This window comes from Rhododendron vialii, chromosome 10a (assembly GCF_030253575.1).
Source record: "Rhododendron vialii isolate Sample 1 chromosome 10a, ASM3025357v1".
Lineage (NCBI taxonomy): Eukaryota > Viridiplantae > Streptophyta > Magnoliopsida > Ericales > Ericaceae > Rhododendron > Rhododendron vialii.
Genome location: NC_080566.1, coordinates 19865920 through 19879961, shown reverse-complemented (window position 1 = coordinate 19879961; position 14042 = coordinate 19865920). Strand labels below are relative to the sequence as shown.

General features: G+C 37.5%; 1 protein-coding gene, 1 long non-coding RNA gene and 1 pseudogene across 2 annotated transcripts; 1 reads left to right on the top strand and 2 right to left on the bottom strand.

Moving 5' to 3' along the window:
• Positions 1-5908, bottom strand: part of LOC131302995 (uncharacterized) — a 41539-nt pseudogene extending 35631 nt beyond the window's left edge.
• A 4182-nt stretch (positions 5909-10090) lies between these two features.
• On the top strand, positions 10091-11579 carry LOC131304193 (uncharacterized). Its single transcript, XM_058331334.1, has 2 exons — positions 10091-10637; positions 11229-11579. The coding sequence occupies exons 1-2, from the start codon at positions 10106-10108 to the stop codon at positions 11312-11314; spliced, it is 618 nt and encodes a 205-aa protein (XP_058187317.1). The 5' UTR covers positions 10091-10105; the 3' UTR covers positions 11315-11579.
• On the bottom strand, positions 11264-13830 carry LOC131304194 (uncharacterized). The gene is made up of 2 exons (XR_009192325.1): positions 13658-13830; positions 11264-11728 (listed from the first exon to the last, which is right to left on the bottom strand). It is a non-coding gene; the product is annotated as an uncharacterized LOC131304194 (long non-coding RNA).
• Positions 13831-14042: the final 212 nt, after the last annotated feature.

Below are 14042 nucleotides of genomic sequence, written 5' to 3'. Positions count from 1 at the left end.
TCTAGCAATCACGGCATAATTTTGACATTTGGATTTTCTACCAAGCTGGAGCAAATGCCAGCAAAGATCATTTCAAAGGAGTGAAAGCTTATGATAATTTCATACAGAAATTGAAGTTGGAAGTCTATAAAAAATATCATTGAAAGTCACACCACAAAGCTCAATGTGGTATAAAGCTTCATACTTGCATTTTCTTCCGATTTTCTGCAGCAATGCTGATTGCATTACAGGTTCGTATTTGACTAATTGCTTCAACAATTTGGCTATCAGAACGATTCTCAAACAATGCAGATAATTCTTCCAAGCTTTTTGGAGCAGCTATGACGTAGGGAAGCTCCCCTGGTTGACTTGGAGGCATCTTACCATTTCCTTTGGTTTTCTCAAGATGTACTATGGGGCCTATCAGTCCTCCCTTTTTAGAGCGTTTTGGCTCCATCTCTTCATCACCTTCATCCTCTTCTTCTTCTCCTTCGTCTCCTTCATCTCCTTCCAAATCCGTACCACCATTGTCATCATCACTCTGTTCCCAGTCCTTCAAAGAGTTAGTCTTATCATCTTCACCACTGTTTTCGTCAGTTCCTTCTTCATCACCATCATCCTCGTCACTCTCTGGATCCTCAGAAGACAGTTCATGTTCACTTCTACCATCACTCTCAATTTCCTCACCAGAATCTGCTCAATCCAATTCCTTTTAGTTCTTTTCTCTTCATCAAGAGAGAAGGAATCGCCAAGGTCATCCCCAGAAATAGACTTTGGCCTCTGGGCAACTTCATAAGCATTTCCATCCTCATCACTGGAACCATCAGCAGCAAGCATCCTCTTCTAGCGCTCTTCCTACAATTATGGACAATTCCATTAGTTAAAGAGCAGGAAAGCTTAATTTCAAGGAGAAAAATTCTTCCCTAACTCACTTCTCGAAAATGAATAATCTTTACTTGTGCGCAAAAGCGGTTGCCCACGTTTAAGGGTTTTAGGGCAAGTCTAGTCACTTTCATTTTTCCCTCAAAAGACAAAAACACAATTTGAGGGCATAGTATAGAGAAGTTTTAAGCCAGAAGCGAAAGAACATATAAAACTGAAACCAAAATAACTTCTTGTAAGCAAGTTGCTTGCTTCACAAATACTACTTATTTGTCCAACTTTTCAGTTTTGGCTGTCCTAAAAAGATTGTCCATATTGAGATCAATAACGTTCGTAAGTTTCTAAAACTAACCACAATAAAAAAAATTATTACTTGTATTCTTGCAAGTGCAAAATAAAGGGGCTATATTGGAAAGAATGCCTTCAATTCAAAAATAAAATAAAAAGTGCAATAATTGCATGTCCCCTCAATGGATGGGAACTCCTAAGACGGACAAACCAAATGGTCCAGATAGAGTACATTACAGCTGTTAAAATTGCACAATACTAATTTTATCCATGCAAAGGAGTTCTTATTAGATGATTCATGGAGCATGTGTTAACCAAATTGATATCAAAAGCAAAGACTTATGAAGCTTACTAATTTTTCACAGTGATGGGTGAAACAACGACGTAAGTTCTTTGTTTTTCACTCAAGCACTAAAATATGAAAACCAAACTCGCAAATCCCTTGACACAAGGTAATTGCCCACCAGAGCTACATACTGTACAGTGTGACTTAACACTGAGGTCATGGTGAAGATATCATAAATAAAAGAATAAGGCACTAAAATAACTGAGGCAGCCAAAAGCGACACAACTGCCATGGTTTGAACAAAAATTCTCTTGGACCCCTTGATAGAAACCAAAAATAAAGAACAATTAACCCACGAGAATTGCCCCCACCAACCGATCTCCAGAATAGTTGTGCTCAAAGATTCGATGAGTTTACTAGAGCTAGAATTGGATAGCATGATAACAAAAGCTAAAATGTAAAACAGAACGAACAGACACAAGGCTTTCTTTGTGGCCAGAAAAAAATACCTCCAATTGCTCTAGCCTCTCTTTCTCATCTTGGGCGATTTCCTCTGGTGTCTTTGTCCTTTCTGATAGGCGAGCACACATGTCCAATCCCATCTCTTTGACAAGTTTGTCATAAGAATCAGGTTTATCCTTATCCTGCCAAAAGAGGTTCAAACTTTAACGGTTGACTTTTTTGGAAAGCATAGATGAAAAATTATGACCACCATTAAGATTTATTCAATTGCATCTACCATTTATGAAACCACAAGCAAATTTAAAAGATGCATACAAGATAATTTTCAAAGCTACCATGCTACATTATGATAAGTCACTGCTTGACATGGTTGTAGCCTATACTCCTCCAAGGCAAAGTCAATATTTAGCTTTAGAACCCTTACCAAATTAAAGGAACACTCCGGAATACTGACCCTTTAAAATTAAAAAAAAAAAAAAAGATAAAAGAAACAAGGAATTGGACATAAGATATCGAACAAAAGTTCCACCTTTAAAGCGGGAAATTTTTGTCAAATCTATACCTGCTAAGGAGCAATTGCAATATCCTTCTTGACATTCTAGCTCAAAATACTTTTATTCACCAGAGCTTTCAAAGCATTCATCTTGTCTGGTTGAGTCAAAGATAACAATGCCCTAGACTCCACTAGGGATGTGAAATTTTTGTCAATTCGTCTACCAGATGTTCATTTTCTTCCTTTTCTTTAGCCTTCTCGACCTGGAAGGATACAAAAGAGTACACAACATACAAAGAAGTTAGTGAATTAGTTCATCCATAGAGGCTATAGAGCAGACTGAAAATATTTAAAAGGGATTCGAAAATATGACTGGTCATCATCACCTTGAAGTATTTACTCTTAGACATGATCTCCACCATCACTTCCTTTTTAGTTTTGTGCCTCTAAGGTAGAAAAACATCACATTCAAAGTTCAAAAGGAAACGTGAGTTTTTGCTTATATCAGCTCAAAAAAGGAAACGAAGCACAAGATATAATATAGTACTCACATTTTTCTCTCCTTCAATGAAACCTGACTTCATTGCATTCAAAACATCAGTACCACTGAGTTGTTTCAAAATTGAAGACTTCTCTGTGCAGAACAAAGGAAAATCATTGCCGAGCAAAAAAAAAAGAACAAAGGAAATTCGTTGGCAATGTACAAGTAAGGAAGAAATATAACAACAAAATTAGTAGAAGTGTAACAATCTCATATAGGATCTAAAAAATTAATACTTAACCAAGGACAAGCTTGCCAAGAGTTTTAAAGAAACTTTAGTTAATATTCTTCAAAGAACTCAGGATCAGAAAACTAAATCAGATAAGCATATAAACAGCAAGCCCTACCATAGAAGTGCAAACACAAAAGAAATCAATCGTGTACATACATATCAGCAAGTTCGTACTCAGTACCTCTAAAATTGGCTGCCCTTGGGAGGGTAATAGAAAACCCGTTGGATAGCATTTGCTTGGTTAGTAGCACCTGAGAGTGTTTTGCTCATTGACAACCTAATCCAAAAGAGAAGTGATTCCCAGGTTGTGGAATGCCTGTGCAAATGGAAATGTGGATGTATTGGAAAATCTCCTATACCATGTCTGTATAATATGGGGTCTTTTCTCCCTCTTTTTGTGGTTTTCATTCAATGTTTAGTTTAGTGGTCTTAGCATTTGTAGTAGTGAGTTCTTCTATTGTACACGTCTTGTATGGCTCGGTTGTGCTCCTTTTTGGCACCTTCTCTACTCACAGAAAAAACATGATCATTTACATCCCATTAACAGGATAAGTTGACAAACATTGATCCACATAGGAAAGTACTCCATCAAGTTTTTGCTCCAAAATTCCACCAAATTTTGTGCACATGACAATACATTTGACACTTCTTTTTGGGTAGATACAAACAGATAAAATCACCATGCCGCCTCGCCAAAGAAAGAAGAAGCAAGCAGGAAATTGTACTGTAAGTTACTGGCCCTATTAGTAATGAAATGTAACACAAAGTTCCTACGCATCGCATAGAAAAAGCATGAGGAGACATCATTTTCAACTGATTGGAAGCAACAAAATAGTAAACCAAAGAAGTAAAAAATGATTGTTCTACAAGGACAACAATTTCGTAGCAAACGACGCACTTACCTTTCAAGCTCACCTTCACTGAACACATGGTAATATCTGTTGTACACTATTGCACTCTTTTTATCATCTTTTTTCTCCAACCCATTTGCAAGAGCGCAAGTAGAAACTCCACCAACTTCAGCACGGTGAATAAGGCAAATGCCAAGGGACGAAAAACTCTTGCTGGTTTTCAACATTTTTTCCATTTTTAGCTGCCAATAGGTTACCTTCGCTTCGAGAAGTTGCATGCATAGTTTTGGCAACTTCGTAATCAAAGAAGTATACATCAGTACACCCCTAAAACTGAAGGGCGTGATTTCTTTCCATCTTTTAGGCTTGTTTAATGATATCTAAACAAGAATTAAGACATACAAAAGGGAAAAACGTAATCAAAGCAAGTGTGAATTAGACCAAAACCCATAATAAAAAGAGAAAAATAACAGAAGTCACTCACAATTTGCACTTCCTTATTTTGTTTTACCCTTCTTCTTCACCAACCTATCGAAAATATACAAAACCCACCTGAATCACAACTTGAATCCAGTCGAAATCATGAAAAAAGAACTCAGAAAATTACCTTTTGGGGGCTTTAATCCTCGATCTGCATCACCCAAATAACAATAGAGCTTTTGTGATAGAGAGAAGCACCAACCTGCTGAAAATACACAAAACCCACCCCAATCACAACTTATTCCAAACAAAATCATGGGAAAAGAACTACATCTCGGAGGTCAAACTGGAAATCCTCATGGAGATTTTACAAAACAGAGCAACTTGAAACTTCCTTTTACATTTTTTTGTTTGGGGTTGTTTGGTTGGCGATAAATGAAAACATGGAGAACATACCCCTATTTTCGTCCGACTGGCAAACAGACATCATGTATCATTCTAGACCCAAAAGAAGATGAAGAACCGAATCAGAAAAGGAAGAAGTAATCGAAGAAGAAAAAAAACACAATGATGCAGCAGACAGAGACATCCAGTCATATACATTACAAGCAAAACTTTTGAAAAAATGTAAGAGATCGATACCTGTGTTTTTACGGAGAGGAGGAAATACATAGAAACCCGCGGATTCGGCAACATAGTCACATGGAGTGCAAAGTCAGAATCGATCCCTAAAAATATTGGCTGCGTCGTCACCGTTCTCTCTCCCTCTTTTCCTCCCCATCCAGATTCCTTCAAGATTTTTGAAATTCCATTGTAGACCAATGTTTACGTCAAAAGAAAACCCTAATAGAAGTAGATAAATGTGAGGTTCTGGTCAAAAGAAAACCCTAATAGAAGTAGATAAAAGTGAAGATTGTGGTGTGCGATGGATGGAAGTTTGGAGTGATGGTCTTGAGTTCGTCGTTTCCATGGAAGAGGGAGAGAGGATAGAGAACAGTCAACCACCTGTTTGTTGTAGATATTGAAGTAAATGTTGAAAAGGAACCAGAGACCCAAGCTCCAACGTTTTGCTCAAACCGCTCGCCTTCGCATCCTCCTCCTCCTCCCTGGCACAGCTCTCAGCCGCCCTAGCTTCAACGCCACGTGGTTCGCGATCGCAATCGGAAGGCAGAGTCGAAATCCAGCCATTCAGGTAGTTCGACGACGACAAGGAAGGCAAAGAGAAACGAGTAAGCGGAAACTGGCGAAAGGAGCCAGAGAGGCCGCTAATGGAGGCGGCAAAATCGAGCGATCTTGAATGCGGCGGTGTAGATATGGGATTGAGCGTCAATGTGGTGGTACGGTGAGAAAGCCTCGGAGGAATTGATGGAAAGAGAAAGAATGCAGTGCTCTGAATTTTGAGAGAGAGATGGAGAGAGAGAGGTGGAACTTGGAAGAATGAGCGAAGCAAGGGTTCCACAGAGAAATATGAAGGGAACCGTTGGGATCCCCGCTTGTGGTCCCCCACTGCACTTGCATTTCCTTATTTGTAGGGATCCGTTTGTTTGTTTCGCCTGTGAGGGGTTTCGGGTGTGGCGGTGTATAGCGCCGAGAGAGAGAGTGTAAAGATATCGTTAATTATGGATGGTTTTGAAATTTGAATGCCAATTAGCCAGTAATTTTTTTTGCTAATTGTTAGTAAATGCCAACAGCTATTTTTATTGTTTCCAACAACTTTTTTTTTATCGGGTTCCCAATATATATATATTTTTTAAATCCACAACAGGCCTACATTTGGCATTCAAAAAAAAATCTATATTTGAATCAAATAATTAATCAACTTTTATTGCAATTTTCATATTGAACTAATTTTTTGGTTATTTCTGTTAAACTTATTTTGTTTCAATGGTCCACAGGTAAAATATAAAAATTAATTGTTTGTAAAATTTTGTTGGCAAAATGGGGCCTAAATTTTATAATTATATGTTGTCTCCACTTTCTATCAAAATTTTCATATAAAATCTGATCACTTATTTTTTTTAAACAATTTAAAAACTTTGACGTACGTACTAAAGTATTGATAAATTACATGATTACAAAAAGTTTTTTTTCAACAATAAAGAGGTGTCCGGGACATCCTCTTACACAAACTTCAACTAATTTTCTTTATGGTTCAATCAAAGGCGGACTCATCCACGATTATGAATTTTCTAGTTGGTTAGGATATTCCAAGACCAATTTTTTTGTTTTGTCCTTATTCAAATATTTTTCTTGTTTGTTCATTTTGCGACAAACTTTTGTGGATTATTAATTTATCTCGATGAGAGAAATCGAAAAAGTAAAAAATCATGACTTTTACCCAATTTTTTTAAATATTCAAGATTTTGGACTCTATCTTAGATATTACAAAAAATATTAGGCTAAAAGTAAATATATATATATATATACACACACACACACTTTTTCAATTCCTCTCAACGAGACGAATCAATAAAAAATAAAAAACAATTAAGTTGCAATAACAATTAACTTAAATCCATACAACTTATCCTAAACAGTTGGCAAGAAACCAAAGGAAAATAAAAGTACAACTTAAACACTATAATAAGGGGTGGCCTGATTTTGGACTTGTCTTTCAATTGTAGCACGGCGAGTCCACTTGAGTCGATAACCCATTTGACGTACAACAAGCAGTGAGTTGGGTCTTTTATAGTTCCAATTTATATAGAACCCATTTTTAACTCATTTTAACTCATTTTAACTTATTATACAATATGAGCGGATTGGATTGAATTATATAAATGAATGAATCTGAACAGATTAAAAAATATGAATTGAAATTGTCACCTCAACCAATTTCTTTCTTTTCCGTGACATCATCCCGTTTCTTCGAACACGGCTGAAAAGCTGCCCAAAGTCCAGTAGAGTTTAAAAGCTGTTGTATGGATAGGTTTAAATCAATTAATTACTTGAAGTCCATTGGGCTTCAAAGTAATCACAAATCAATCACTTCACTTTAAGCCCTTTGCACTTTAACCACAAATCTTCTTTTAACTTTTGTTTTTATCTAAAATGGACAATGAGCTCAATAACCCTATAGACACACAAAAAACAAAGCTGAAAAGCTGCCCAAGTCTAGTGGAGTTTAAAAGCTCCTTTATAGGAGTAGATAGGTTTAAATCTATTAATTACTTGAAAGGTCTATGGGACTTCAAAGTAATCACAAATCAATCACTCCACTTTAAGCCCTTTGCACTTTAATCACAAATCTTCTTTTAACTTTTGTTTTTATCCAAAATATGAACATGTAGACACAAAAAAGACAAATAAATATAAATTAACATAGATAAATGACTAACGAATGTAGGTTTTTTTTTTTGGTCAAAATGATAGGATCTTCATTATAAAAGAAGCAAAGTCAAAAACATCAAATAGGGCGGAATCCGTCCCTCTTGAGGGAGGATAGAAGCCACGACGGAGGGATAAATTCCCAAGTACAAGAATGACTCCCTCTCACTGCACTCTGGGCCAAGCAATGAGCAACTCCATTGCCACCACGACGAATAAATTGCACTAAGGACTCCATAAAAGCAAACCAAACACGATTGATATCTGCCAAAACCATAGCTAATCTGGTAGTTATCACTACTCTTTCATGTCATTAAAAGTATCGATGATAGAATCAGCATCAAAACTTCTAACAATGTCACTCTCAATGTATGTGTCCTTCTCAACTTTGAAGATTCATATGGGGGTTCTCCAATATTTGGCATGTACGGAGGCTGATGCTTGCCTATAAACAGAAACGATTCTATTTTGCCTTAAACGTGTGATTTGCTGAAAGATGAACTTTCTTGTAAAGTTTTTTAATAATGAGAAAGTGGTCTAATTTTAGAAATCAGTGTCTTAAAGAAAGCCGAAAACTAGTTCAAGTATAACGCCAATCAAAGGAAGAAGGAAAGATTAACCAAAAGTTAAGTTCCATAAAAAATAAATAGAACTCTGGTTGAAATCCATCATCTACTGCCTACGAAGGGAAATCACAGAGAATTGAGAAGTCAAAAGCCTTATGTGAGATTAAATGTAAGAAGTTAGGAGTATCATTTAGATTTGAAAGAAAAATCAAAAGAGCTACCATTGTTGTTGGATTTATAGTTCATTTTGCAAAAGGTATAAATGAATGGAAATCAATACATAGGACTAATTGTGTCGTTAAGGAATAATGAAAGACAATAAAAAAACAGAAAGTCTACATACACATACACTTTGTGCACAGATTGTGCACAGATTTTATTGTGGGGCCCACCACGGGTCCCACACGAATCATCCGAGCCGTTCATTAAATGTAAAACACTTTTTCAAGGGACCCCATAAGAAATAAGCTCAATCCGTTACCTATAAGTGCTCAATCCAACCACATAACTTTTCATTAACTGAAAATCTAAATGAAAAGTTAGATGGTTGGATGAAGCACCTATAGATATTGAATTGAGCCTATTTTTTACGGGGACCTTTGAAAAACTGTTTTACATTTAATGAACGGCTCGGATGATTTGTGCGGGACCCATGGTGGGCCCCACAAAAAAATCTGTGCACAATCTGTGCACAGACTGCTGTGTGTGTAGCAGCTCTCATAAAAAAAACAAAAAAAAACATGGGATGTTAACGTATCAATCAGAACCCCGACAAGAAAACCGGCTAGGATCACCAAACGGAAAAACCAGCAGACGAAAAACTTAAGCCACAAAAAGCCACAAGTTGCCAATAACTGTAACTGAGTAGTAGAACTCCAAACTCGTTTCGTAGCCTGTGATCGACGAAGGTGACCACTGTTGTTCTTCTCTGAAGGGAGCCCAAACTGATTAAAGAAATTGATCAAAAATCTTAGATCCAAATTCGTCCTTTGCTCCTCTAGTTCGCAAAGATTGCTTGAAACCGACATGTAAGATCAGAGACGTGTTCCCATGGTTGAGACAATCCCGGAGGACCATCCCGGTCACGGTCAGTGCACCGGAGAAGCCGCACTCGCGGCCGGAATTAAGCGTGTTTCAGTCGGTGAAAGTACTGGAACGTAGAGAGAGAAAGTCCTCTGTTTCACAAAGGATCCATTTAATTAACGAAATAATAATAGAAAATACAAAGAAATACATATTTTTTTTTTATGTTCACTTAGCAAAAATATCATAAAAAGTGATATAAAGTGAACTTTTCTATATAATCCTCTAAAGCATAAGAGTTTGTTTTATTTTTTCTCATGAAATGTACGGAAAAATTTTATTTTCTCAAAAAAATTAACAACAATTACTTTAACTTCTTCCTTAACTCTTCCCTCCACCATTTTCTCTTCTAAAATTTTTTGAAAAAATTAACAACAATTACTTTAACTTCTTTCTTTATTCTTCTCTCCACCATTTTCTTGTCTAATTTCAGCAGTTTTATTCCCTCCAATCAATGATATCTTATTTTTTATAATATTTTCTCACGAAACTTTCATTATAATCAAACGGATGTAAGAATTTATTTTTTTTACTTTTCTTTCACTTCATTTTCTATTATTTTTACTTTTTATTTTATTTTTTTGGCCAATCAGACGTACCCAAAGTGTCAATTTATGTTTAGGAGTAGATTGCTTTTGTTTTAAAAAGGCAGAGAACAGGTCATCATGACACGGACCATTCAATGCTTTGCTTCAATGGGCCCACCTCCACCATCTCAAATCTCAATTCCATCTCTCTATAAACCAAACAAAACCCTAGAAAAATCAAAACAGAAAACAAAACGCAAAGCGATAGAGCTAGCCCAAGCCACCCGCGGGGTCCGCCGGCCGCCGCCGCCGCCGCCGCCGCCACCTATGTCGAATCCCACAGCGCCCCCGGCGGCGGCGCCGCTCCTCAAACACAAGTCGTGGTCGCCGGACGTGTACCGCGACGAGGCGTGGGTGCTGCGGCGGAAGGGAATCAACGATCGCCGCAAGCGGCGGAGCAAGAGCGTCACCGACGAGGACCTCGACGAGCTCAAGGCCTGCATCGAGCTCGGGTTCGGGTTCGACTCGCCCGAGGTGGATCCGGGATTATCCGATACCCTGCCCGCCTTGGGGCTCTACTACGCCGTTAACAAGACCTATTCCGACAGCGTTTCGAAGTCGTCGTCGTTGTTTTCATCGACGGCGTCGGAGTGTGAATCGCCGTCTTCCGTCGGCAGCCCCAGTACCATACTCGGTCTTGGTAATTTCCTCTCTCTTTCTACTGTTAGATACTATTTTAAAGAGCAGACATATTTCCGTTTGACAAAAAAAATACTATTTTGAATCGATCAACGGCAAATTACTTTCACATCGTTGTACTTCCTTGTTATTTCAATTCTCACCTTCCGCTATCTGCCAATCTGATCTCTGTGATTTAATTTTATTTTTTGGCAACGGAATTTCATTTTATTTTAGTGTAGGGTGTAATTTTATTCATCTGTCACCTGTGTTTTTACCCACTATATTGTAAGGTATTGAGGGCACGTTACTCTGATCAGAATCGTTTATTTTGTAGAAATTAATTTTTTCGGGGACAATGCAAAAATCGAGCTTAATTGAGCACCAATACATGATCAAAATATCAAATTATGCTTTAATCCAGTTGTAGACCCAAGAGTCATAGTAGGCCTTACCAATGAAATTCAATTCAGCTTTCTGAAGAACAAACTTTTGCTATAAACATTTGCCCGCCTTCCGTCGAAATTATGAATCCTTCCTTATATTTGGGGTTTTTCTTACTAATTGAATATTTTCCACTTGTGTTTGGTTTTCCGGGGAAAATGCGGTGAAGGCGATAATCCACAGACGGTGAAGACAAGGTTGCGACAATGGGCACAAGTGGTGGCTTGTTCGGTGCGACAATCTTCTTCTGGTTGATTATGTAAGTTCAGATGCCAAATGGTGAAGCAAAGCATTTTACTATAGTTGTTATCAAAATTCGAAGGCAAAAAAAAAATGAAAAAAAGAAAGGAAGCCAACTTGTTTGATGCGAATATTAGCATAATTATCCCCTCTATCATTGCCTTGTCACCATTAATACAGCTGTCTTTGTTTAGTATGTTAGGTCACCTATAAAATATGTAAACCTGAGATTGGAAAAAGAAAAGCAACGGCCCGTTGGTGGGGGTTGACTTTGTGTTTTTACTGATTGATTGCCTTCTTTACGCCGTTTAGGCATTTGAATAGGTTTCATGTGTGAACTCTGTTGTAAAAAGGGCAAAAGTAGTAGTTGTCTCTGATTGGAGAATGTTTCTTCATTTTAGGTATTCTCTTTCTGGGATTTTGAGGTACCTAATTAGTGGGAGCATCCACAATGGGTGTACTAACTTGTGTGTTTAATTGTATGTGTTAAGATTTAGTAAACAAAAATGTATTTTTTGTGCCACAATGCTTGCATTAGTTTATGTGCTAGAGCGTGTTGAATCTAGTAGTGTGCTAGTATGTGTGTCAAGTTTGACAACTATGCTAGCAAACAATAAGTGAGTCTCACCTCTATAATTTAAACTCCAGCCATAAAATATAATGTCCATTACTCTTAATATACACTTGTGGGATCTATTTTTTATCCCAACACATTTTAACACACAAATTTATCAAATTCATTGTGGATGTTCTAAACACATTCATATGTTAACAATGTTTAACACACACTTGTGGGATTCATTTTTGGGTTAAATATCTATTTGCCCCTTTAACCATTCCTTTTTTGTTTACTTCATCCTCCAACTACCAATTGAAGCTACCAAATCGTTAGCCACTTCATCCAATTACTCACTTCCGTCCAATTCATGGACGGCAAACACAACACCTAACCCCAAAATGTGGTTTTGGAGCCAAAAGAGGGGTAATCTGAACATTCCACCTGAAACCCTTGGCTCTGTTTGGAACCTATAGAAAATAAAAGAAAGGAAAGGAAAAGAAAAAAAGGAGAAAAATGAGAGGAAAATAAGAGGACAAATTTACTATTTACTGAACTTAAAACTTTTATTTTTTTCTCTCTTTCTCTTCCAACCAAACAATGAATTCTTTTCCTTTCCTTTCCATAAGTTCCAAACAGAGCCTAAAATTGAGTCCGTAGAAACACCTTCAACACCATCTAATCTCAAAACCTATAACTTGTATCATCGCTATGGGGTCGCCAACTTGATCAAGAACGATGACTCCGATGTAGGGTCCGTTTGGAACACCTTCAAGTGGCCTTGCCGGTGCCCGAAAAGAGTACCAACAACTTTGCCCAAACCGAGCAGTGAAGAGTGGGATCGGCTTTTTCGGAATGCGGTGGCGATGACCGATCGGAGCCTGGAATTGCTATGGCTTGCAAATTCCTTCTTTGTGATGATGATGAAACAAATGGTTCTGGCCCTTCTGAGTTTGGCTCCTTTTTATGACCCTTTTCTTCCTTTGTGTCTTTTGCAGTTTTCTTTGAGGCCCCGGTTGATAACAGTGATAGATAGATGAGATTCGTAAGGAGGTGGGATTATGATTGAGTTTGGTAATAAGAAGGAATTGATAATGGGTATGTTTGTTTGGGATGAGATTAGATGATGAGATTATTAATATCATGTTTGTTTGAGATGAGATTAGATGATGAGATTGGATTAATAGAAAAAATTGGTAATGAGAAGGGATTGGTAATGAGGAGGGGTTGGGATTGGACTACGAATACCAAGTCCCACGGGATATTGCTAATTCCCCCTATGGAGCTCACTGCTCATCCCAACGGAGTAATAATCCGGTTATCAAACAGGGGTTTGGGAAGCCCTTGGGATTGGACTAGGGATTGGTAGTCCAATCCTAAGGCATAGTCCGGTCATCAAACGGGGCCTGAGGGCTTTATCAGATTTGGAGTTGCTTGTTCTTCTTCATTGGTAACCTTTGTTGTCCTCGGAGCTCTTTGCCATGTATGTCTTTCTTCTATGAGGGCAAATCTAAGGGAAAACAACTCCTTAAGGAGAGAGAGAGGATTCTGGATTTAGTTTTTTTCATTGGGTTTGTAGGATTTAGATCCCTTCTTTTTTGTGACGGAAGTGGGTAATTGGATGGAGTGACAAACGGTTTGGTAGTTAAAAGGGGAAGAAGGTTCAATTGGTAATTGGAGGATGAAGTAAACAAAAAATGAATAGTTGAAGGGGCAACTAGATATTTAACCCATCCATTTTTATCCTAATGCATATTTTAACACACAAATATACCAAACCCCATTGCAGATGCTCTCAGTACCTTTCCGTCCAATTCCGTTTGATTCAACCTTTTGTGGGCCCTTCCAGGCCCACAACAATGTTTGGAACCTCATGCCAAAAATCATATTAATCGGATACCGTTTAATATTATTTCAAAATGCATTAAGTTTTGGAGAAATGTTTTGAAGGGTTGCAATTCTGTGTTGCACATTTTTTTAATAGGAAATGAGATTGGCACTCCAAAAATTGATACAGGCACTCTAAAAAATAAAGGAAAGTGGCTTTGGAGTTACACTGATTTTGGAGTGTCTGCATCAATTTTTGAAGTTCCAATATCATTTTCCTTTTTTAATACAACATTAATTTATTTTGAAATGAGATCAAACGGTATCTTATCAATGTGATCTTTGGCATGGTTGTTTTTC